This window comes from Ischnura elegans, chromosome 6, assembly GCF_921293095.1.
Source record: "Ischnura elegans chromosome 6, ioIscEleg1.1, whole genome shotgun sequence".
Lineage (NCBI taxonomy): Eukaryota > Metazoa > Arthropoda > Insecta > Odonata > Coenagrionidae > Ischnura > Ischnura elegans.
This window is the reverse complement of record NC_060251.1, coordinates 40,485,496-40,511,641: the sequence shown is the minus strand read 5'-3', so window position 1 is coordinate 40,511,641 and position 26,146 is coordinate 40,485,496. Positions and strand designations below refer to the sequence as shown.

Sequence of the window (26,146 nt, the reverse complement as noted above, 5' to 3'; positions counted from 1 at the left end):
GTCGATTACATAAATCACACGAAATTATCTTTCGAATTATGTTTTATTTGGAAAAAAATTGAAAATTGTGTTTTCAAACATTCATTCTAGGTTAAGTGACCCCTAAGAATACTTCTCATGCCCTCGAGAAAACATTACTTCATTTTATACGCCAAGCGCAGATTTTTTTACACGTATGCACAATATACCGATATCTCCACTGCAAAAACGCTCAACAATCGCCCACCTAATCAAATCCACTCATCAAGTAGCCCAACAGTACGAATCCGCTCAGCTGGCAGTGTCCAGAGCATAAACACTCATCTCCTATTCTCCAAGCTAGGAGGTGAGCATTTATGCTCCAGACACCGCCAGCTGAGCAGATTTGTACTGTTGGGCTACTAGATGAGCGGATTTGATTCGGTGGGTGATTGTTGAGCATTTTTGCAGTGGAGGTATGGATACGCTCTCCAAGACTTCCTATCACGGACCTGCGCTGCCATCAGCATGAGACGCCCAAGCTTATTGAGAAATGGAAAGTTTTTTTCGTAAAAGAAAGTAGGTGCCGGCCGGGCAGACTTCAGGCCATTTCCTTTAAAGTAGCAAATCACGGTTGCATACTTACTCATGTTTTTCTTTCGCGCGTTCGATGGACGAATGGGCATATTTCATCGGTATCTCTTTGGAAAGAAAGTTGACGGGTCCGAAGGCGAAAAAAATAATAAATCGGGAGAGAAAAAAGCATGAATTGGTGTCTCCTTTCTCGTTCAGACGTGGAGGAAGAAAGAATTGCTGCGATGAATGTTCTGGGCTGGTCCGTTTCTTTAACAAACGGTCATTAATTTTCGTATCCGAATTATGCGCGTTAACTCAATCTCCAATACTACGCGATACACGAAACAGCTGACTTGGAATGTTCATCGTCTAGCACGCTAAGAGGAAAAAGATTTCAGTTGATTCACCCACGCGGAACGAACCAAATGCAGGTGCGTTTACTAGACTTATTAGGGCTTGCCGTAAAGCTAGATGAACTTGCTTTGGTGGCGCAGGAGGAGACAGAACTCGAAAAGCGGCTAGCTCAGTGACAAGTCGAGGCCTTATTATTAAAAAATGAGAAACTAACGTTGAACAACTAAGAATATCCACGCATTCAGAATTTTCCTCCAGAAATAAGTTGAAGAAGGCTGCTGTTCATAAAAAAAACCTGAAGTTTCATTCTTTCGCAGCCTATTTCTTGTTCTTAGGCCTACACACGTGCATTTATTACCATATACGCAGTGGCGAAGCTAGGGGGTGAGGGGTCCGGACCCCCCCCCCCCGTAATATAAGAACACAATTATTTTCCTTCATAAAAGAAATCGAAATATTAAAAAATTATGATTTTTAAAAAAATTTCTTTAACAAATGAAGATTTTTCGATTTACAAAGTGTTAAAATTAGTTAAAAACCATTACTTGGTATCCTGTTTTTCAAACATTTTCCCCCATGGTTTTTGACCCCCCACCCCCTCTAAACGAAATTCTTGGCTACTCAACTGCATATATACGTAAATATTATCGCCATTATCCCAACCACTGTGACATAGCGACAAACGTGGTGAAAAAGTAGCGGGTATTCATTCGTTACGATTTAAAACCTTCGTAAACAAAAACTACGCAAAATGGTGAAAAACTCTCGTCCTTATACCTGATATTAAATCACTAAAAATTTTAACTTTTGAAGAAAGTTAAACCGATTTCGAATCCAAAATCTGGATTCGAAAATAGCGATTGAAATTTCCACTTGCATTCCCGAACACGCCTCCTGCTTCCCTATCAGATGTCTGGGAGAAGGTTGGGGGGGGGGGGGGGGGGGGGGTAGTTTCTGCAACCTCTGTGAAATAGAGGGGGAAGCTTCTGATTGGATTCGAAGGTCTGTTTCGAAATGTTATAATTATTCCCATAAAGTTCAGCGATTGCTCTTACCCTTAAAATTGTTCAAACCCTATCTCTTGTCACCAGTAATCTTCACTTCCTACCTTGTCATGAATCGATTGCACCTAAATAAAGTTCAGAGTATACATAAATATCACTTTGACAAAACACAATTCAGCATTTTAAAAAATTTATTTTAATATATTGCCCTAAATATCCATCTTGAATCACTGAAATTTGTACCCCTATCGCAAGTGTGTCCAAGAGAAATTTTGATACAACAAATTATCAAATCAAAAGCAAAAAGTCCTTCAAAAAGTGCCATATCTCTTCGGTCAGGCCTCAGTGAGACCATATTTCATTGACGTGCAAAAAAAAAACAAAGTGAATAGCAATGAACTCCAATGCCAATCTCAAGTCGTTGAATGCACTGAAAATTTTGCTAAGTACATTATCTTCAAATTCACCACAAAAATCAAGAAATTTCCAAAGAAAAGCAAAGGTGGCCAATTATCATCCAGAACCTCGAAAAAAATGTTATACACTGCTCTCTAATATCAAAGAAGCAGCTATAGGGCTAAAATAGATGGACATCAAACAGACTACTTTCCCTATCATTCAAATGCGGAAAAGAAAATGAAAACCCTGTGAAAAATTTTACAGACAAAATAATAGACCAGCCCTAGTTATTTAAACCTAGATATTATAAAATGGAAATATTTTTTTTTCATTTAATTAATAGCAGCCATAGTTACAGTGACCAAAACTCATATCATAAGGCCGATAGCAAATAGCTGATAGAATATGATAGCAAAAAAGTGCATAAACAACGGAAACAAAAAAAAATTCTCATAATGCTACGACGCAGGAATGGGGGACTTGTGTCTCACCACTTTACACCAATAGCATGCAGAAAATTAAATTAAAACCTTGTCAAATCGGAGATAGAAAATATAAATTAAAAGTCATCATTATTCATAATATTTTAATATTTCCACAAACAAAGCAATAACGGCACTTACACACAAGCTGATCAATGAAAATCATAACTTTTGAAATGCATGTGCATTGGCTGAAGGGCATACTGCTCACAATAGTAGCAATGGTCGAAGCCTTTTAAAAAATCTTCCTTGAATGCATTAACATTGCAACAAAAATTGCAGGCATCACAATTTCTTGTTATTTTTTTCAAAGGCTATAAGAGCCAGGAGAACTTCATTTTTATGAGGGCCTAGGCAACACCGTGGGAAAGGCTACTGGAGAAACTCAAGGGAGCATGAGAGGAAAAATTTAGATACACTAGATGGATTCCATCCATCATAATTACAATAGATGAACACATTATGGCTAAAAGCTTACTCAGTGGAATGTAATGAAGCTGAATATTGTTGTTTGATTACTTTTTCCCACCCCTTGTACGTTTTCATTGAAAATTAAGACAGGGCAGTTGATACCAAAAGTGCCATCAACAAAGAAATAATAATCACAAAATTCAGTACTCATAATACTGAAGTTGTTACGCTTGATAATACTATTATTGCATCCCTGATAAAAAAGTACACAATAAAAACTGAGTCAATAGCAAGTGATCAGCCAAAAGTGGGAATGTCTCCCAAGTTGAAATTAAATGCACCATTACAATTAGGAAAATGCACCCTCATTAATTAATAATAAGATAGACCAGCTAATGCATGATCAGTATTGTTTCTCAAACTAAAGCTCACAATTAGGATGAATGAATATAAACCAAATAAATGTCAACAAAAATATAACTTGAAAATGAAGAACAGCCTCATAAAAGTTTTTTCAAAAAAAAAATAAAACCTTCCTAATCACATGTGCTTAAAATGTGGAGCAGACATTTAAATTTCTCGCTGTTCAGAGGGGTTCACAAGATACAATAGGTATATTAGAAGTTTTTAAACTCGCACATAACTGATTAATAGGGAATGACACCTGATAAAATGGGTAAAAATAATCCTCCAAAATACATCTCAAGGGTTCTAACGAGAGATCTGGTATTTGTCAAGGAGTTATGTGGTATATTTAAATATTTTCCACACCCTAACAGATATACACATAGGTTAAGATAAATATAAACAAAATACTGCTCAAGGAACTGAGTATAGTGAAATGCTCAGTTTCTTTGGGAGATTCACGACTGATAAACAATCCACTAGAATCATCATAAGTAAATTTAAATACTAACCACTAAATGAGCATGAGATTTATTCCAAGTGTTAATTTCCGAGACTACCAAGAGGTAATTAAATTAACTTGATGCTTGACAGGATTTTTCCTACTGTCCTAAAATGATCCATTACTACTTCTTCTATTTGTGAATGGAAACAACAATTATGGATAAATTTGAAACTTAAGTATGAGGAATTGTGAGGGATGAATGTTTGATTAATGGTTAGGAAGACCATCCACCGTTAACCGACTTCCACAATGAAATCAATTGGGGCGCTTCTATTGGCTATCTTCGATTTTACAGCTGCCCTCTCCACTGTACCTATCACGTACCTAACAGATGTTTACCATCTTCAAAAAAGTGTAGGTTTAAAATGCATTAATCATATACAATACCAAATCCACCTACATATCATTTAAGACTGTATATGCCGACCTTCATGCAAAACCTGGCATAAATAAATCTGCCTGATAGTACAACTGATTTTCAGGTAACCATACCAAAATGTACACGGAGGAATGCTCATGGTAACCACTTACACAAGCAAAGTCAGCATCAAATAACAACAACAATCAACAGCATTAAATGATGAAAAAACATTTCCACTAATTTCACCATCTCTCTCATGCTGATTGTCCAGCATCGGGGAGGACTTGAAAAATAATAATTAAAAAATCCATGATTTTATACCCCAGCTTACGATGGGTCCTGCTTTTCCTCCCTGCCTCCAAAGGTCAGCCTGAGGCTCCATTTTTAAATGAACTGGCGCATATATATATCCCATCACTTCTAGGCAACAGCTCTTCTTGACTACACCTTCCAGCCGAACTGAAAACATGTCCACAAACACACTACAATCACAGGCAAGAAACAAAAAGAGGTACAGAAGAAATTGACGGTGAATATATAAATCGATGGAGCAGCAGGTGAGGTAGTGATGACGATGGGATCTGGGACTTATGGAGGTTGGGTCGTGTGGTGAAGACAGGCAAAAGGTAGGGGGGAAAAAAATGACCGGATTTTTTTCTTCTCTCGAGAGATGGGCTATGCTGCTGCGGTCGATCACTGGGAAAGGCACCCGGCCCGACCAAACAGACTCTTCACTCTCCACCCTTGACCTTCCCGGAGGTGGCCAGGGCGAGCGAACTGTGTGCAGCGGGAGAAGGCGGGGCGGCCGCTGTGGTCATGTCCGCCGACGAACCGGAGCACTTCTTCAGTCCACCCTTGCCCGATTTACTGCCCAAGTAAGCCTTCCGGAAGAACCGGGCGAACAGAACGAAGTAGCTGAAGTACATGGAGAGGGATAGCTTGATGTTGAAGTCGGAGATGTGACAGTCCCTGTCGCCGGCCTTGAGCAACTGGTAGGCCCAAATGTTGATGGCACAGCCGGTGACCATTTGAGCCAGTTGTGCACACGTGATCGCCATGGCTATCCACCTCGGTGGAGGAACCCCGCTGCCGGAAGCACGGATGGCATAGTAGGTGTACATCGCGGAGTGCACGATGTAATTCATCACAATGAACCAGCGGGCTGAGGCTGTGTATTCCGTATATGAGTACCACGAGTAAAGGAGCACTGTAACGTGATGATACCAGTGGAGGAAGATGAGGGGCTGTTTTCGCAGAACTATGAAGACAGTGTCACCTAGCTCAGGGAGTTTGGACAGGACAAACATCCAGGTCCAGAAACCGGATACTTTATCCTGCTCGATGAAACTGGAAAAATCATAAGACAAAGAAAATGATTACAAAGAGGCTCCTTCAAGAACGACAAATGTAAATTCATCAGTATGCTACCAATTACTCTGAACACGGTTAGAGGTGGGCTACACCAAAATATCAACAAAAAACGCATGGGTGAAGAATCCAACACTTGATTACACGGCGTTCTTAATATATATCATGCAGTTAATATACCTCTCTCAATGAATGCAGATAATATCATAAAATGTTAAGGTGAAAATCTTGGTATGTTCAATGTGCGCTGAATTTACAGCTCAAGATCAGACTTTTACCAAGAAGAGGATTTTATAAATAAGTACAGAAAATTCAAGGTATAATTTAAGCGTACTGTTGATAGAATAAATAATTTCATTAAGACCCAAATGAAAAAATACCATGAAGATGACAGAAAACACTGGGTAATGCGAGTTCACTACAAAAAAATGACCACGAAAAGTGGCAAATATAGCAAATTTCAAACAAAATTACAGACATAAGAAAAAATGTAGATAAGGCAGCATTCAGTGGTATGCGAGTCATTCATAACGTCAATTGGTTCACGGAAGCTGATCATCAACATCTTCGTGAGAAATACAAAAAATAAGACTCTTGCATTATAAAAATCACAAAATCACTTATAACACACACGATGTTCAATGAAAATTGATATTTTGAATGAGATTGTCGCCCAGATTCCGAGAAAAACCGGTTTGAACGGTCAAGAAGTAAACTTCTGCTATTTAGTCCAGAAGAAAAAGTGGAGCATGCGGCTTTAGGTCATATATGCCCTAAAAATTAGCCCGGTTCAGTAACAGGAAGGAAAAACATGAGTGGGTTAGGTTTATCAAAATAACCCCCAACCGGTTGAAGCTGATCAATAATTATTACCCTAAGTATGAATTACCAAGTAGCCGTTCTGTGAATTTACCCGCAGAAAATCGCCAAGCAAAGAACTATTAACATAATAAGACTAATTTCGGGCATCCAGATTTAAGATTATAGCAACTGAAACCTGCACACAGCATCTAAAATACGACCCACAACAACTCACAGGTTTTACATAGCGCTTAAAATGTAAGGAAAGTACAAAAAGCAATCGTCAAAATAGCGAATTAAATCAAGTGAAATGGAATAGTTAATGAATAAAATTGAAAATCTTACCTTGGAATGCATACAGAATGGTAAAATCCATAATTCCTGAGGACATGAATGAATTCCGGAACGGTTCGGCATGCGCCCATGAGACTAAATGCTGCTAAAGCTATATTCCAGACCGCTAAAACACCACGTAGTTGAAACCGAGGACGACTTTGCATGTAATGTTGCCCACCAAATATAAATATCATGTAGATTCCAACGTAGTAGAAACCATACTTCCAATTTTTCGTCATCCATACTCTAGTGTCTTGATGAACAAATTCTTCTTCGAAATTGAAAACATATGAGTAATTGGGCATAGTAACTTCCATGTAATTCATGGTTGCGGTTTGTTAGGGAAGGATTAGGCCTTTACGAGGGGAATGACTAATTACACCGCGGCAACGATCACGCTATATACAAGGAAGGTGCCGGTAAACGCCAGACTTGGCGCTTTCAAGCTCAGCTATGGGGTGTATTATGACATTCAACTTCCGATGGAGGCACTTATCTTCACAATTGGGAAAAATCTGCACAATCCAGTAACCAATGTAAATTACACTTGTCTTAAACACCTTCCACTGGCAGGACTTCCTTCCCTAACATATGCCAATTGACTGAGGCACACCGCTTCCTACTTTTCTTATTTAACGCCGTAGTTCAGCAAAATCTCACCAGATGGTAGTTCGATCCTTTCATTCGCCGGGAAACTTTGAAATGGACTATGCACCGCGCTGTGAACTGTGTAATAGATAGTGATATTATAAACCAATCAGTGGCGTAACTAAGAATACGCTTTGGGGGGGATGAAGGGTTCTGAGATGGGGACCCCACTCCCCCAGGCAACGAGGGTTCCGGGAAAATTTTCGATAAATGACATGCCTGGAAATTCATTTAACATCATTTTGGTACTTAAAATTTAACTTTAAGCAGATGAAGTTATTATACGTCAAATCTAGACGATAGTTTAAAATTTTTTTTTATTTCTCTGAGGCTTTGGGGGTGATCTATCCCCTATTCCCCCCCCCCCAACCCATAGTCGCGCCACTGAAACCGATAACAGGCTAACTAGGGGAAGAACTGTTGGAGGGGTAACTTTTCCCTGGATCTCACTTTTACAGAAACACTGAAGTGTTCCGAAAAAAATTAAAGTGTTTTCAAAGTTGGAGGAAGGGGTGGGGAGATACGTCACCAATAGATCAGTGCTCAGGCTCCTTAATTTCTCTTGGCGGCCCTAGGTGACGACATAACCCAGACGGGACGTTATACGTCAAATTTTTGGTATACTATTAAAGAGCTCACAAAAAATATAGGAATGATAGTAGTTTCACTATCTATGCAATGGTACAGGTATTTATAAGTATAGCTAAAGCTATTTCAGCGATTATGTCTCTCCATTTGTTTCATAATTTACATTTTCACTCCATACAAATGATAGGTTTAACTAGGCTGTGATAATTTCATTTTTATTAATTATTACTGTTGGGACTTTGATTAGTAAAATAGCTTCTATGTTAATGGGATAGCTGCTTTAACCAGTTAAGTAAGAGAGTCAACGGAGTAAACTTTTCCATTTAGAGCAACGTAATATAGAGCTGTTAATTTTACGGTATCAATACTAGATATCGATAAAATGATCTTCTCAATTCAGTGATCTGATGATTTAGTTAAAATATATAAGTCTGTTTCTTTATATTCTCGTTAAAAATTTGAAGGAAATCTTTGGGAACGAGATACTTCAAAGTCATATTTAATGGGAAAGCAAGGATAATGAAGGTAATACAAAATAACTTACCGTAATTAGCGATTCCGAGTGCTTAGGTTACGATGCTTTATCACATTCAATATTCCTAAAATAAAAAATAATAAATCGGCTTAAAATAATTAATCATCTTCAAAATTATTAACATTTTTCCCCTATTTAACCAAAAAATCTTCATGCTATATTTTTTTTAAATTAATGGGACATATGGAGTATGTTTCTCTATGGAAGCGAGGCTTGGACGTTGACAGCAGCAGAGAAGTCAAGAGTGGAGGCATTCGAAATGTGGTGCTACCGAAGAATGATGAAGATAAAATGGATTGACCGTGTGAGTAACCATGAAGTGCTAAGGAGAGTAGGAGAAAAGAGAAGCCTCCTAAAAACATTAAGCAGAAGAAGGGACAACTTAGTTGGCCACATTTTGAGGCACGATGGTCTGATGAAGACAATCGTTGAAGGACAAGTGGAAGGGAAAAAGGGCAAGGGACGGCCCCGAATGAGTTATATCGGACAGGTTATAAAGGATGTAAAAGAGAATAAATATGTAGCAATGAAGAGATTAGCGGATAGGAGAGAGAAATGGAGAGCTGCGTCAAACCAATCTTAGGATTGTTGACTAATGATGATGATGGGACAAATTTTTTAGCTTTGAAGGAAGATATTGTTTTTATTTGCATGCTGATGGATACCAATTTACCAACCATCTTTTCGCCAGCTTTTACGGCTCTTTATTGCGGGGAATGTGACTAAGCACGATTTATTCCTCACATTGGTTGGGCAAAAATTGGCAAGTTAAGTACTCACAGCTGCAACTTCAATCGAATGTCAGTTGTACTGCACATCAAATTTTTTCCGAAAAAAGGGAAAAATAGGTCGATACCAAGGTTTTTACAAGCTCGCATACATTAAGAACGCATAAATTTCGAGGATATAAAAAAATATTCGTGCATACAAAAAATCCTCAACCACAGAGGTGACGATTTCGCACGCTGCTGAGGTCAAAGTAAAATCGTCATTTTAGGAACGTGAGATTCTCGCACGCGTCACGAAATTCATAGACTTGAATATGGAACCATTCCCTTTGGAAAGACAGCTTTTGGATTACTAAATCAAAATATATCCACGTATTATTAATTACGATCGCAAATCAATTTACGTACTCAGAGCGGTGTTCTTTGGGCCACGAATGTGCGATAAATGTTGTGTAAATTTACTCAACATAAAGATTAAGGTAGACTTTTAAAGTTCTTCGAAACTCCCTCTCTCTCATAAACATTTTTCCTGCATTTTTTCTTTAATTTTCCTGGAAGAGAGAAAAATTTGTTAGGCGTTGCACCTCGTTTGAAAATAAATTAAGATTCATAAGTATTTAAGTAGGTAATATGTTAAACAAGTTCATAGAGATATGAGACAAAACAACGCTACACGCAAATGATGGTCAAGGTAACATTGGCGTTTTTCCAAAAGGTTGAATTTAATGGAATTTACCTCATATTGACCCGACGGTGATATCAGTGCTGTAGTTGGGCCGGCACGGCGTACCCCCCAAAGTACAAACTCGTTATAAGCGTACCGGTTAAACTACCTTTTTAAATATGCAAAAAATAGCCCAACTGTAAATTGTCCAATTGATTTCATTAAGAAAAAACGAATGATTATTTACTTGTTCAGAGTTATCTCGAGGCACAACTTGGAACTACTGTAAGAGTTGGAGTTTGACATTTGAATTCCGGATATATAAAAAATGTTCAGCTGTTGGCAATATTTGAGGAGTACCGCCTAATTTTTTTTCCAACTACAACACTGGGTTATATCACATAATACAAATGGAAAACCTCACGGTACAATGCTATCTCGTTTCTTAGGCAATACGTATTATTTCTACTCGCCTTCCTCAATTTTCTTGCCTAAGCTTGGACTTAAACCCCTCCTTCAATAAATCTGCCATTGGAAGCTGAGTCATTCAAAGCATCATCTGTCGCACGATATCACGCCACTCGACCCTCCCTTTAGGGATTGCGATAAATAGACCCACTAGTGGATATTTTTTGTGGAAAATGACGTCATGTTTTCTAACAAATTGCGGGAGAGTCATGATGTGGCGAGTCGCGTAATATTGTTCGGATTCGCGACCCTTAGGGAAGGAATGCAAGAATGGAGCCGAGGCGTCAGAAATGTGGTTTCCGAGTGCATAAGCGTAAACAGAAGATTTTTTTCAATCTCTCGGGTTTCCCACCGGGTTAGGCACTCCATTTTCGCCGACGTTTCGATGAAATGATTCTCCATCGTCCTTAGGGCTGGCCAACCAAGTATTTCATTAAAACGTCGGCAGAAATACATTGCCTAACCCGGAGGGAAGCCCGGGAACCATTCGCCGGGAAAGAATCAAATCCTTACAGGTTCTAATGTAACCCCCGACATTGAAAAAAATAAGCAAAATTTCAACAACTTCGATTGAAAACATGCAATAACCAAGAGTCCTTTAAAGGTTCAGAACACTTCTAGAACGTAATTTTAAGATATGTTTAAATATTCCCAATTCCGCGTTTCCAACCCCAATTAAGAAACATATAGATGCGCCCATTTCGAAAAAAAAGGAAAAGGGGAAATAGTTTGAAACGAAAAGGCATGAGGAGGGTGTCCACAAAGATGGTGAACATAAGAAACTGTTGAAGACGATAAATTAGAAGCAGAGGATTTGAAAATTTCGTTGTTTTTTTTTTTTTTTGAGGGGCAAGGGGTGCTCTCGCCCGTGATCAAAGGAAAAGTGTGGAATAAATGGGGAAGGTGGATGCCTAGAACTGAGTTTATCTATAATACATCTCATCCTCCCCCAACGGTCGTATATCGAAATGAAGAAACGTTCGCAGTAGGGGAGAAAATAAACGGAAATTTTGCAAGCCTGATAACATTTGAGGATTTCCGCTACTAATAATATACGATGAATGGCGCGCTCCCGTGGCTATTTAAACGCGGGATGAATGGCTTTTTTTTCATATCATACTACTTACGAGTGGTGATAAATTAATGGCCAATGATAATCGACTGAGACATACAATTCATTTTCCTGATCCTTTTTGGAAATGCTTGCTACTCACACATCATACTTTTTTCGATGTAATTGAACTATGGAGAAAATAATTGGAAAAATTTACACGTTCGATCGATGAAACTGATATTAAATTTTATCTGTTTTATTTAGTTAGTTATACATGGACATGCGTTTTGGCGGATGAATACTCAAAAGTTTCCATATGAGAAACAACTTGAACGAAAACTTGAAAAACGAACGAACTTGAAAACGTGAAAAAGTGGGAACTATTTTTTTAAAACTGAGTACAGATTAGGGTGAACTAATCCTTATCCCACGTTTGACACGGGTAGGCCTTCCTTTTTTTCAAGATTTCGCGTCATTGGGCTACTTGCCTCAGAAGGAGGGTCTTGACACCAATGACTTCCCCTTTACAGGGCCGGGTTGGGTTCTACATCTACTATACGTACTACCCCGCAAGCCGCCTCAATAGGGGTGTGGCGGGGGTGTTAGGACACCAGCCGTTTGTATATATATAAAAAGAAAATTCTCAAACGAAATAACGCCTTGCATTTACTATAGCCCTTTATCGAGGGAGGGTTCAACCCCCCGGGAAATGTTTAGGATACGCTATTTCAGTGTTATCATAAATCGTCAACATTCCTAAGATTGGTTTGACGCAGCTGTCCATTCCGCTATCCTTTTCATAGCGACGTATTTCTTCTCTTTTACATCCTTTAGAACCTGTCCGATGTAACCCATTCGGGGCCGTCCCTTGCCCTTCTTCCCTTCCACCTGTCCTTCTATGATTGTTTTCATCAGGGCCTATCTTAATATCTCTTAATATGGCCAAGTACGTTGTCCCGTATTCTCCTTAAAGTTTTTAGAAGAGTTCTCTTTTCTCAGCACTTCCTCACTACTTACACGGTCGATCCATTTTATTTACATCATTCTTCGATGGCACCACGTTTCGAATGCTTCCTCTCTTGACTTCTCTGCTGCTGTCAACGTCCAAGCCTCGCAACCATAGAGAAACATGCTCCATACGTAGCATCTGAAGAATTTCTTCCTTACTTTTGTGCTTGTATTCTCAGCTGAAAGAATACTCTTCTTTTTGTAGTAAGCCTTCTTCGCCTGCGGTATTCTAATGAGTGTTTATTTCTCGCTTATTCCATAGTTGGTAATTCGGCTTCCCAGCAGGGATGCAGACTAACAAAAAATATTGGCGGGACTAATATCTTAGTCTTCTTTTTGTCGATTTTCAGCTGATATCTGAACATTATCCTTCCCATATTGGTCAAAGTCTGCTTCCAATCATTCTCTGTACCTAAGTGTGTACCTACCCTCCAAATGAACCCTCCGATATCAATTGCACTCTCCAAGAAAGGCGAGCCACGGAAGAAGCCTGCGGACACTAGATCGGAAACCCAGGGCGGGCTCGCGGGGATACGCATTCGAGCAGGGGCGGATTTAGGGAGGTAGTCCACCAGTAGACAGGGATCAGGACTCCCCCAAATTTTATCAAATTTTTAAAAATATTTTAATTTTTTTTACCATTGTAAAGGGGTAAAGGTAGTATATATGCAAATGCTTGGCTACAAGTCCCAAGCGTGAGAGAAATTTGAGCTGTATTTATCGTAGAGCGTAGCACTCCATATGGTAAAAACACCCTTCTCTCCCAGGGGGAAATTACTTTTCCTGAACCCCCTCGCACTTCCAGGATTTTGATGTGGGATGTCCGATGGTTACATCAAGGTTCAGAGGGCAGTAAGCTAAACACTTGTCTGATCACCCAGCAATTGCGAGGGGTCAGTGACAATGGGTACAAGAGAATTCTACCAGGGGGTATTCCAATGGCGTAGCCGGGGTGGGGAGTCCGGACCCCCCCCCCCCCCCCCGAAATATGTAAAGACAATTATTTTCCTTCACAATAGAAAATAAAATATTGAAAAATCATGAATTTACAAAATATTTCTTCAACAAATGAAGTTTTTTCGATTATGAAAAGTGTTAAAATTAGTTTAAAACACTCTACTTAGTACCCTGTTTTTCAAAAATTTTCCGCCCTAGTTTTGGGCCCCCGAACAAAATTCCTGGCTACGCCACGGGGGTATTCCATACTCCACGGATCCAGGTCATGACCCCCAGAGGTGTCATGGTGCCGGAACGCCGTTACGGCATTAAACAAATAACACTTTTATCAATATTGTTGCCTTAAAATTTCTAATATATACGTTCCTAGCCGAAACAAAAATTTTTGTAATAAAATGTAAATAATAACTTGTAATTAACAAAACACGCAGAGTAATATTTCACATCTAAAAAAAGTTACGGAAAGTGCGCTCAGGCACTGCTAATTTTGTCATGACATCACTGATGACCCCCTTCCCCCAAATTTGATGCTGGACCAGCGCCTGCTCTCGATGACCGTGAAGCAAGTCAGATCAGTGGCGGCTCGTGAGTCAAATGCTAGGGGGGGCGCACTCCACCGGGGGGTCATAATTTTTGAATATTTCGTGTATTTTATTAAGTTTTTACGGCAATATAGGAATTAAATTCTGTGATGCCATACGTTCCGTTTTTTTTCAACAAAAATACCTAGTTTTCCTAATAAAGCTTGATTAATAAATACTAAATGCAGTAGACTCTCGGTCATACGGATCGGCTTAGTCCGGACTCTCGATGATACTGATCAATGATCTTGAAGAATAAAAATATATTTGCTGCGATATTTTGCAAATACAAACGAAAATACGTAACTTTAGGTTTTAGCGTCTACATTCTTCGTGCGGATATGCCCGCAATACACTTCTGTTGTTCGTTTTGCAATAATAATGCGTTATTTGTCAAATCTATACAACATTTGCAATGATTTAGGTAGCAATGACACTTGTAACACCTGAGGAGGGAGGAGAGTGTCACTGACTTCCACTAGGCAACAAACACTACTAGAATGCCCGCGCTTTGCTTTGCAGATGTAAACTTTGATGGCGGTGTTCGCGATACTTCTTGAATACAGTATGATTTAAAATCAACAATTAAACATTTCTCACACATTTTTAACAAAATAGGAAATACTCACAGGCCTTTAGTTGTATTGCAAAAGTCCATCCTTCTTTCATTTTGTCCAGCAAAGTGATCAATTACACGTTCGTTGAAATCAGCGCTGGACAACAATTTCTTTCTGATTGAACACATGGCAAGGGCACTAGTCTATAAATAAACAAGGGACGACACAAAATAGGCCGACGAAAAATACGACCAAAAAGAACAAGGTGCCTGGACACAGAATTGGGACAATTTTTCCCTATATTTCCCTTAAAAAAACGAGCACTGTTGATTAATTCAAAATTGTCTTCTTGAATGTACACACAGCACTAAGAAACTTCTTAATCGCCAATTACGCACAATTAACTCCTCGAAAATGATGTCTGAACTCATTTCACTCCGTTCTTTCCGAGAGTCTTGCCGTTACTATAAGGACGACTCAAGGGAGATAGAAGTCGTGGTCCACTAATGCTGATTCAGCTGAGGGACGAATTTAAGGTCAGCAAAGGCATTCACGCAAACAAAGGACGTCACGGACCATCTCCTTGAGTCTAAGATTCATATGTGGTAAACACACGAGACGCCAACGGGTCGCATTTGGAATAACCGTGTCTTCGAAATCATTGCCATGATATAACAGAAAATAAGTTCTAGATCGTAAAAGAAGACGACTCGACTGAGCCACAGATGGGAGCTGTAAGGATTTCCTCACTGATATGAACTCTTCGAGGCCACTTAAATCAGACCCAAGTGGGCATTTTCCGTCAGATAGCTACCGCTCTGCCACTGAGGAATTAGGTGAACATGAACTAATACAACAAGGACGGCTAGAAAAATGATGAACCTACACACAAAAGGTGCATTGTACGCGGCACTTCATGACATTAATTGAATGACTCTATTTAAAGTCACGCTTAACGATTTAAATCATATTTAATCCTTCACCCTTTCACGCACGCAACTATTTCTTAAATTATAAATCAGTGGGGAATGTTAACTGATTTTTCCTAATACTGCAGGTCTTTTGATAAATTTATCTGAAAAATAGGTACCGTATTTCTAATCATCGGGAAGATATGAATACATTGTTAAGGCCTAAATATTATAATATTAGTTTCCCCAAGGTTCTTGAAATTCGTAATCATAACAGAACTGTGTCAAATACTCGAGAATAGTTTTCCTTCGTCAATACGGCCTTTAACTGGTTGGATTTTATGTGTTCCGGAATTCAAACACCAAAAAACGCAAGCATAATGGGATAATTTATTTACTGTAGCAATACCTACCAGTAATTAAAAATTAAAATCGTATAACTACACCCAGTACAGTGACCATTCTGATTCCGTACGTCCCTTTTCTGTGGCAGCACCAAGTAGACGCCAGATTGTACGCCCGCCGGCCTGCGCAGCGATGTCAACTCACACGTCGCTCTGCGCATTTTCGGACGACGTCCCAAGAGTTCCATAAGACACAACGTTAGACGCGTCATAGCACCAGCGGCCCCCACCACTACCACTCTCCATATAACTGCATGGGGATGGATTGGGACGTTCTGGCCAGCGCCCCACGGCTACAAATACGAACTTCTCGCGCTATTTCTTTTCGTGTTTTTCCAACACTTTCGATGTATGGGACTGAAAAAACGCTTTGATTAATCAGATGTATAATTATAAATTAATGGATATTTATTTTTTTTACTTTTTCAAATATTTGGGAGGGGCGGCGTCCGAGAGTCCTTATGGGCAAACCGCCACTGAGTCAGATGCACCTCAAGAGGAAGGAAGTCAGAGTAAATAATAAGGGAATGTAGGTGCCGCCGTGATGAGAACTGGACGACGCCTCCAGGGTAAGGATATGGTAGGAAGGGTACGGGATTGCTGAATCTCAACGCCGTCATGAAGGCAGTGGCGGGTTTAGGGGGGTGACAGGGGTCATGACCCCCCCCCAAATTTGATAGAATTCTTAACATTTTCATCAGATAAATAGTTTTTCAGACTTTTTATTTCTTCTCAATAGTTAAACTCCTTAATTGTCTAAAATTGTTCACTTTCATCTGCTGCTAAGAAAATAAATGAATATTGGCTCCGAAATGCGTATAAATTGGTATATCTTTATGAAAATTTATTCGGAGGAACACCTCTCAGGGGTTTTCTCGTACCTGCCGTACCGAGGTCATGACCTCAAATTTGATGCTGAATCCGCCCCTGTAAATAAAGACGGCGTGAGCTGCCACTAGTGAAACCGAATATACTGTACCGAGAGAAATGGTAGAATATTCTATAAAAGAGAATAACTCAGCGATTTTTCTCTTGCACCCATGGCCACTGCCCCCTCGAAATGGCTGGGTGATCAGCCAAGAGTTTAGCTTAATGCCCTCTGTACCTTGAGGTAGCCATCGGACATCGCAAATCGAAATCCTGCCAGTCCAGAGAAATTAATTGGACCCCTCACCGGTAGCACAGCGAGGGGGGAGGTCCGGGGGGTACTGACATCTCCCCGAAATATAAAAACACAATCACTTTGCTTCCTAAAAGAAAACAAAATATTGAAAAATCATGAATTTACAAAAGGTTTCTTTGAAAAATGAAGTTTTTTGCTTGCGAAAGCTTTTAAAATTAGTTTAAAACACTCTACTTAGTTCCCTGTTTTTCAAGAATTTTCCCCCGTGATCTTGGGACCCCCCCCCCACCCCCCCGAACGAAATTCCTATGGTTCCCCCTTTCCCCTAACCCCTTAATGCGTGAAAAATATCACACGCCTGATGCTTACACTGTGGTAGCTCTACCCTCACCTATTCAAACCAACATTCAGGTTGAATAACTGGTAGCCACCACGACTTAATTTAATGCAAAAAAATTAATGTAAATTAATTTGACGTAACCTCCAGCAATTTGAATAGTGAATTATCATTACTAAATCCGCATTCCAGAAACGATAATAGGTGAAATCCAAACTCTACCATTCTCTAATTACAATAAGAGGCGGATTCAGGCATAGTCTTAAGACTAACCCCAAATTAGGGGTACGTTCCCCCACCCTCATAATGATCTACCCCAGAATAAAGAAACAGCAACAATAGGTGAAGTTCTTGCTGAAGTTCTCAACATACTTGCGCAGTCCACTGGTAAAAATGCCCTTAGTGAATCATCATTTATGGCTGCTAGACCATCATCATTACGTACATGACCGCCAAAAACCGGCTGTTACAATACGAGAACCAACTTAGGCAATCATTAAATTAGTTTTCATACTTAAATAAAATTGTTTCAAGGGCTTCGAAGGGTACCTTAACCAAAAAACGGTGACTGGAGAGGAACTCTCAACCCCTTTAGCGTATTCTTTAAGAGTTGCTTTAACCACTTCCTCAATTATAACTATGAACGACGTCCGTTTAAAAATTATCTCTGAAATGAGAGAGATCAACCAACCCGCTCTCACGAAGGGACGCCCTCTTAGTGGTTAGATTGTCCAACAGATGGACTCAGCTACCACGCACTGGGCGGGGATTTCCCTAACTACAACAACGCGGGTATTTATCTTCGTTTTCCGCTATCGCAGTGCAGAAAGGAAATTGAAGGACACTTGCGAACCTTATGGTTGAAGATGAAGAACTTCTTTTTTTCTCGGTGACAGTGATTTATTCCCTAAAAGTGTTGGGATTGATTAATATTAACAGCAAGGAAATTAATCTGTGTTAATTTAAGGCGTTGAAAATATGAAAAGTTCGTCACCTCCGCCACACGTTTCGGTGATCCAAAGGGTAAGGGACAGAGACATCACCATCAATGAAGACAATTTGGAAAGGCTTAAAGCGAAATTTTCTCACATCGTTAACTCCTCGAGAGCTATGTATTACATCAGGACTTTGATTGACTTGGTGAATGTATTGGAGCTAAGGGGTATCGATGGGAGAGATCGAGATCAATTCACGGCAGCACTTGTTGAATGCACGAAACTGACGGAGTCAAAGAGGTCGGCGACCTGCGAGAAACCTGTGAAGGAGCAGGGTATACCAAGACATGGTGATTATATCAATTACAGAAACACATATCTGAAACGAATCGTTGATTTTGGTAATATATATGGAGAAAGAAATACGCTTCCTGTTAATAATTCAGCATTGCTCATCCTCAGTGGCGTCACTACTGCATGGCTGAGGGGGATAGATCTCCCCCCCCCCAAAGCCTCAGAGAAATCAAAAAATTATTTAAAAATATTTCCTGGATTTGATAAATAATAACTGCTTCTGCTTTAAGTTAAATTTTAAGTGCCAAAATGATATAAAATGCATTTTCAAGCATGTTATTTTTCAAAATTTTTCCTCCCCGTTTTCTTGGGGGCAGCCCCCACTAATCACCCTAATCCCCCCAAAGCCTATTCCTAGTTCCGCCACTGGGATAGGGTTCCTATGTGAAAAATTGAGGAGAGAAATAGCCCATCAACAAACCTTTCAGTTGGCCAGGTGACGGATGCAATGTTATTTTTCAAGCCTCTAAATGGATAACCCGGAATTATCCCATTTGTTTTCTGACTTGTTTCCTCCTGCAAGGGTTCATCTTCACCGCATTCTCTCCGAGCTCCTTCATGACAACCTTACGAGGCTCAAATGCACCACTGGAAAACCAAACTCTTCGCCTCTTCTCTGACTCCTTTTCCATCCTTCCTTAACGGCCACCTCTGCTGGGTTATCTTCTCAGTAAGGTTCCTCCGCTTCACTCGCAGAAAGCAATAAATGGCATGATACCTAGTTCATTTCTCTCCCCTGCTGCCACTTCTCTTCTTCTATTGGGCAACTTCAGTTTGTCATATTCTCCCTTCAGCATCCATCCCCCATCTCTAAAAAGAATTTTTTCCAGTTCTCTGTTATATACAATAGGGTAGTTTCCTTCATCAAAGAAAACGAAAGGCATTGATTGCGATTCATTACCCACCATTAGTGTATGCATAATATACAAATTATTTGGTTTTAGAAATCCCAGTTTAGACTAATGGCAATGATCAATTTTAACCGCATTTGAAAAAGGCCAGATTGGCACCTATGTGATGCCACTTCACGTAAGGGATTTAGATGCTATACGAGTAGATAGGAGTTCTACATTGTCTGAGATTACCAATGCATGCATGAGGCACAGACCTCAGAGAAACATCTCTTAATAATCACCTATTAAAATTGCCTGTGGCCGGAAAGTTTCCTTCATTTGATAGGTTACATATTAATAATCCTTATTTAAGCCAAGTGCTACCTGCTAGCAGCCTGCATCGTATCGGTGCTCATAGCCTCGCAACAAGGTGGCTTCACACTGTGGCAACTGGAACTAGAATGTCGTCACACGGGCTTTTCCCAACATTCATACTTATTGTTAGCCGTCGCATTTTCGAGCGCTTGATAAAATTTTCATTTTTCATTTAATCACGACAAATAGATATGGTTATTTAAAAATCTAAAAGCATGAAATATGTACGTCAGGAGTAATAATCTTTCGATGTAGGCAATTTAAAAAAAATATGAAACTACCTTATTGCACATTTTTGTCAACCTTAATTATTTAACGTCTTAAAAAATCCAGAGCATAAAATAAAATGTCAAATCGGCTTGACAAGGGGATTGCATAGAGGAGGCCCATAATCATAAATAACATCTTCATGAAAGTAAATGTTGGTTTACACCCCAACTATATATTATGTATTCCCCTGTGAAAATCAGATCAATTTGTCAGTCAGCTAAGCGATTGGCAATGTTTGAAACCTATTAAAATGCGCAGCGGTTGACAACAAATTTAGAGGCTGACTTGAGGATCCTCTTTTGTAATATTCGTGAGGCTTGACATTCAAGCAAAAACATTTTCATGTGAACAGCAAAGTGCACCCAAAGAAATGTTTGCGTTGCCATAGCTTGGTAACTACGGAGTTGCCAACCCATTCGTATAGGACAAAAAAATGCTTAAAAATGCTTAAATGATCTCCCCAACCACCTTCTTTAGTATTTTAGATTCCTCCTTCAACACCCTGTACCTCCTATTTATCAAAACTTATTTCCTTTCCGGAGACAACGAATTTCTGCATTGATCAAAGTATCATTAATGTTGTACCAAAGTATTCCATTATAAAGGTAGGCACTATGTAAGAAACTTAATTTTTTCAGCTTTGTTCAGGGTTCCCACTCTAATTACATTATAAAAACACAAAATTTCCAGGTTTTCACGGTCTAAATGTCATCAGATCAATTTAATACAATCAGATACAATAAGGTTCCCGATGAAATAAAAAATTGCAAATCACCTTCCGAATTCAAAAGGAGACTAAAAAGCCTCCTAGCTGAAAAATGCTATTACAGTATTAATGAATACCTGGAGGATGCATTATAAAGGAAATTTTCTTGATGGCAACTTGAATGCCTATAATTTTCCATCTTTCTGTTAGTATGTTTATAACCCTCTCAGCTCTGTTTCTAATGTTTTGTACATATAGTGAAATGATTATCTTGAGAATTCCCAAGAACCTGGAAAATTTTCAATCATGTATGTATGTTGGTATCTCATATTCAATCATGTATGTATGCTGGTATCTCATATTGACTTAAGCCTTGCAGATGTATAATTTGCCAATGGTGAAATAAATTTATTATTATTATTATCAAATTCACGGTCTGTAGATAAGGCATTTAAGTCAGAAACATTGATCACTTAACAATCATCGACCGCATATTAATTAAAAATGTAACAAACGCAACAGATGCCTTGAATGCAAATGCAGCAATGAAAGTGCTATCTCTTATGGCATCACCTATAGTTAGTAAAATTCGGGTCCCACTAAAGGATGTGGGAAAATGGAGAGAGCAGGGTGGCAGGGAAGTGAAGAAGTTCCGTGTGCCTGATTTTTTGCCAGGTTAAATGTCTTTCAATCGCAGTCTTAAGGTCAATGCACTGTCATGGCACACACAACAATTAATACACATGGGCAGAAAAGTACGTGGACAGTATCTGCACATGCCTCGGCCTTGAAACATTATCGAAATATAGATTTTTCTTTTTATCTGTTTAACGTAGTTCTACGATCAAGTTTGAGAGATTTCTAAGGTTTTATGGCGAAATAAGCGGCTTTTTCCAGGTTTTTTTCACGGTAGACGAAATTCATGGCTTATTCACGGTTTTATGGTTTTCATGGTTGAGTGGGAACCCTGTTTGCTTCTACTTCAACCTATAGTGTCTCTGTGGCAATATTTATGGGAAACTATTTTACATCACTCATGGGTTGATTTTAAAAGAAAACTAAGAACAGTGAAACCTCAATATAACGACACCCCACGGTGCACTAATAAACACTCGCTATAGCGAATTGTCGTTTTACAGGAGGTGGAGCAAATAATAGCCAATATACCTGTTGCGAACAGATATACAGGAACAGGAGTGGTGCGGCGACAGACAAACATCTATCCGATAAACGTAAGCATAAATCCAGATGAAAGGCAATGTTTTTTTGCATCACTAAATTTCCTTACTCAAATAACGACTAACTATTCAAACAATTTATAAGCGCCGCACTGAATAAAAATCATGCAAAGCATTGTTTCGTCATCATTATATTTATCGAACGACAGTTTACCACATAAATTTGAGACTGAGCACTCCATTAACTTCATTTCTAACAGATCGCTAGAAATTACAGAGGTTAAGGAGTCTTCATGAAAGTCTTCCGGTGGTGAAACCCTCGCTATGGCGAGAGCCAACACCGAAAGGATCTCATAAAAACGAATTTTTTAACACGCTTATTATAGGGTCAATTGACGGTGCATCGGCTATCTCTCGTAATAGCGGGGGTGTCGCTATAGCCCGTACTCACTTTAACGAGGTTCCACTGTAATAAATTATCCAACATTCTATGATAAATGAGAATTACCTTATGATATGCTCTTCCTCGTATCTAAAATGGCTGGTGCTGTAACAAATTCTCTCCAGTTTCCCCTCATTGTGACATGATGATAATTACTATATTATGTGAGAACAATAATATTCCTGTAAATATTTATCAAGAGAGATGTAATACTATTGCTATAAACTAAGTTATCCCATTAATTTACGAAAGGACATGGTTTAACAAAGTTATATATATATCAGAAATTGTCTATGAAATTCTATGAAGTGGTCAAATTAAACAAAAATATATTAAATAACTATAAGAATAAGACTGGGATAAGCATGACGTGGTACATTCTATTGTTTATAACGCCAATGTCTGCATTCTGTGAATCTATTTATGTACTTTACGTTCATATTTTCCCAGTGTCTATGCTGATGGGTAAAATATTATTTATAAACATATTTATATATTGCTGTGTTATGCCTAACTTGGGATGTAAGTAAGGAGTAAAGTTGGGTTGGTCAATGCAGGAATAAACAGTCAACACATTAACACGTAGTTGTCACTTATAACTGACAAAAGAAGGCAGCTGGGTATTGCTGCATGTTATTAACAGAATTATGACAGTTGAACTGGATTTTTGCTAATGATGTTAACCCCTGGAAAGGTATATGTAAGAATCTCATGCACTCAAATGTGTTGATTACCTACTATGTGCTTCTCTATCAAATGTAACTGAAATTACTAAGCCAGCCATCTTTTTAGCAATCATAAATATACTTAGAAAATGAACGTGTAATAGTAATAGTGATTTCTAAGCCAGTCATCTTTTTAGCAATCATAAGTAGACTTAGAAAAAGAACATGTAACAGTGAGTGTGTAGTTTTGTTTGATGTTAAAGACACTAACTGTTGGTTTATTAAATCATTCTATCCAACTAATCAGGGATACTTTTTCATTTCTAGTTCTGGATATGATCTCAGAGAATATTGGAAGAAAATGGTGGGATTTGGCTCACTACTTAAATGTACCAGATCATGAAATTGAAGAAATCGAGGGGAAATACCCTTTCAGCATGAAGCGCCAGGCATATCAGGTAGTTTGCTCACATTCTCAGCTTTAACGTTTTTTTTTAAATTAAGGCATTGATATACAGTCGTCACTTAAATATCATTTCTTTCAGGTTCTTCTTACCTTTTGCAATCTGCCAGATGACAACGAAGGAAAAGCATCCAAATTAATTGATGCTTTGGCGAGGGCAAGGCGATATGATCTGAAGGCACAAGTGGAAGCTGAGATGAGCAACAAAAATAGCCAAAGTAAAAAGTAGTGGCTGTAATTGACACCAATTTACAGTACACATTTCTCTTTGGCTCCAGAGTTCCTCTGAATCCACTTTAAATACATTAAAATGGTCTATTAAAATCACTTTCGTGTGACACACAATCCATCACTTTGCATTTAATGGTCAATTGCTGACCACAAAAACCACTGATCAACAGCAAAATCTTCCGTAGAGTTCAACACAACAGTAAAATACCTGAGCAGCTTTATGTTGTCATAATTTTGCTCATTAACTAGGTCACTGGTCATCCTGCAATGAAAGAGTGCATTGTTTAGTTGCCATAAGAAATTTCGTTTCTTGGAGTTCATGATGTTTTTTTCTAATATGAAGTATGTTATCGGTATGAATGTAAAAACTTAACCCTCTAGATGCATAACTTTCTTGAATATTAAGTCTAACATTTTTATGTAATCTAAGAAACTTTGATTTTAAGGAGTGCATGTGCAATTCTACATGAAAAAGTGAAGCAGTTTTTACATAATAAGATACAAACAGCTGTAGTAATTTTCCGCACTATTTTATTCTCTCAACCCGATTCAATGTTTACACATAATTATCAAGAGCTCTTGTGGCCAATTGAGTTTTCATTCCATATTGCATCTTTTGAGGACGTTGACATCGTTACCCCATTTTCCACCAAGAGCTCTTGATAGTGACTTGTAAATGTTGAAACCGGTAGAGCAAATAAAGTAGTCTGGAAAATTGCTACAGCTGTTTGTATCTTATTACATACAATAAATTACCATAAAGTCAACTCATCAACAATTGATCAGCTTTTATGTTTTGCTGAAAAAAAATGATTGCATCACAGTTAACACTAAACCACCTTGACTCTCCTGCCTATATAGAAAGCTTGGCAGTCATTTTGACCTTAGCCGATAAATCATGAGAAAACAGTCCTTTCCTAAATCATTTTTCCTAAATTATTGAAATTGTTCGAAGATGAATATTTTACAAAAAAATATCCCCCACACAAATTAATTTTTTTCTAAATAGACACTTTTGCTCTCATTAAAGATAAATTCATAACGAGAAACTGAATAGAGGTCAGTCCAACGTACATAACACAGAGAATCTTAGGCAAGACAGACAATATTAAGCACAGAGAATCTTAGTAAGACTTTGATACAATATGTATTGTCTACAGATGTTTAATAATCTCAGACAACATCACTGAGATTTTTCATGAAAATCAAAGGTAGAAATTTGAATGTGTGGCATGTTGAATCTTCCTTGATTTTTTTTGCACTCAGTAACTAAACACCTTAACATTGTTTTAAAAATTACTTATGACGAAGAACATCGATCTCATGGCAAAGAGTACCATTTTCAGGAACCACTTAGAGCAAGCGATACAATAATGTTCTCATCACTCAATGTTCCAGCATTACATCATCAAAGAGGGAAAAGGAATCAAATGGACTATGTAAATGGCTGTATCAAATGGACATTAGTCAAAGCCCTGAAAATCACAGAAGACACAGCTTGAGAATTAAGAAACTGGTCACAATGTACAGTATTTAAATGCTATTAAATTATTAATTTATTAACCGCCTGAATTTTATTTGTGCAAGAGTTGTAAGTAAATCTAGAAATTTAATATGTATTTAGCGAAGAGAAATGATTTACCACTTCAATGAATGACTCCTACAAAATGGCTGATTGAGGTACATATATTTATTTTTTGGTGGTATCTTATCTTTCACTTTGACCTACCGAATTCTTTCAATTAATGGCGATTTCCGATCTGAGCATGAACATGGAGAGTTTCTTTTTCATTGGAATCAATTTTATTAAAATAGAAACAGTGCAAAACACTAGCCAATTCGGAAGGCTTGACTGCTGAAACTCCTTTTGGCAATACAGTCAATGGAAACGAAACCCTAGGGCGGGTTCGCAGGGATACACTCCTGGGGCAGGGACTGTAAGCGCTAGCTTTTCTCCTCTGCACCCAGAAGGGGAAGGATGGGAAGGAACAAGGAATGGAGGCGCCGCCGCGATGAGAGCCCAGCGACGCCTCCGGGGAGGGGATAGGGAAGGGACGAGGAATCCCGCACCGTCACAAAGGCGGGCGGGCCCTACTAACAGCGAAACCAAGCGAAACGAAATTAATATTCTACCAATCCTAGTGGATTTTCCTATGAGGAAGAAAAATCCA

General features: G+C 38.7%; 3 protein-coding genes and 1 long non-coding RNA gene across 6 annotated transcripts in view; 1 reads left to right on the top strand and 3 right to left on the bottom strand.

Moving 5' to 3' along the window:
- Nucleotides 1-2,863: 2,863 nt before the first annotated feature.
- Nucleotides 2,864-7,579, bottom strand: LOC124160529 (elongation of very long chain fatty acids protein 6). Its single transcript, XM_046536391.1, has 2 exons — nucleotides 6,970-7,579; nucleotides 2,864-5,802 (listed from the first exon to the last, which is right to left on the bottom strand). Exons 1-2 carry the CDS (start codon nucleotides 7,284-7,286, stop codon nucleotides 5,187-5,189), a joined length of 933 nt encoding a protein of 310 aa, XP_046392347.1. The 5' UTR covers nucleotides 7,287-7,579; the 3' UTR covers nucleotides 2,864-5,186.
- A 449-nt stretch (nucleotides 7,580-8,028) lies between these two features.
- On the bottom strand, nucleotides 8,029-23,922 carry LOC124160527. The gene is made up of 4 exons (XR_006865178.1): nucleotides 23,838-23,922; nucleotides 22,683-22,771; nucleotides 19,234-19,622; nucleotides 8,029-8,795 (listed from the first exon to the last, which is right to left on the bottom strand). It is a non-coding gene; the product is annotated as an uncharacterized LOC124160527 (long non-coding RNA).
- Nucleotides 18,324-24,135, top strand: LOC124160526. Its single transcript, XM_046536390.1, has 3 exons — nucleotides 18,324-18,808; nucleotides 23,609-23,739; nucleotides 23,827-24,135. Exons 1-3 carry the CDS (start codon nucleotides 18,502-18,504, stop codon nucleotides 23,971-23,973), a joined length of 585 nt encoding a protein of 194 aa, XP_046392346.1. The 5' UTR covers nucleotides 18,324-18,501; the 3' UTR covers nucleotides 23,974-24,135.
- The window catches only part of LOC124160524 (putative mediator of RNA polymerase II transcription subunit 15), a 40,361-nt gene continuing 38,178 nt past the window's right edge, over nucleotides 23,964-26,146 (bottom strand). For all 3 annotated transcript variants that reach the window (XM_046536384.1, XM_046536386.1, XM_046536387.1), the window contains one exon: nucleotides 23,964-24,237. In XM_046536384.1, coding sequence (XP_046392340.1) covers nucleotides 24,226-24,237 — 12 coding nt within the window. In that variant the 3' untranslated portion in view covers nucleotides 23,964-24,225. The remainder of the gene's footprint in view (nucleotides 24,238-26,146) is intronic.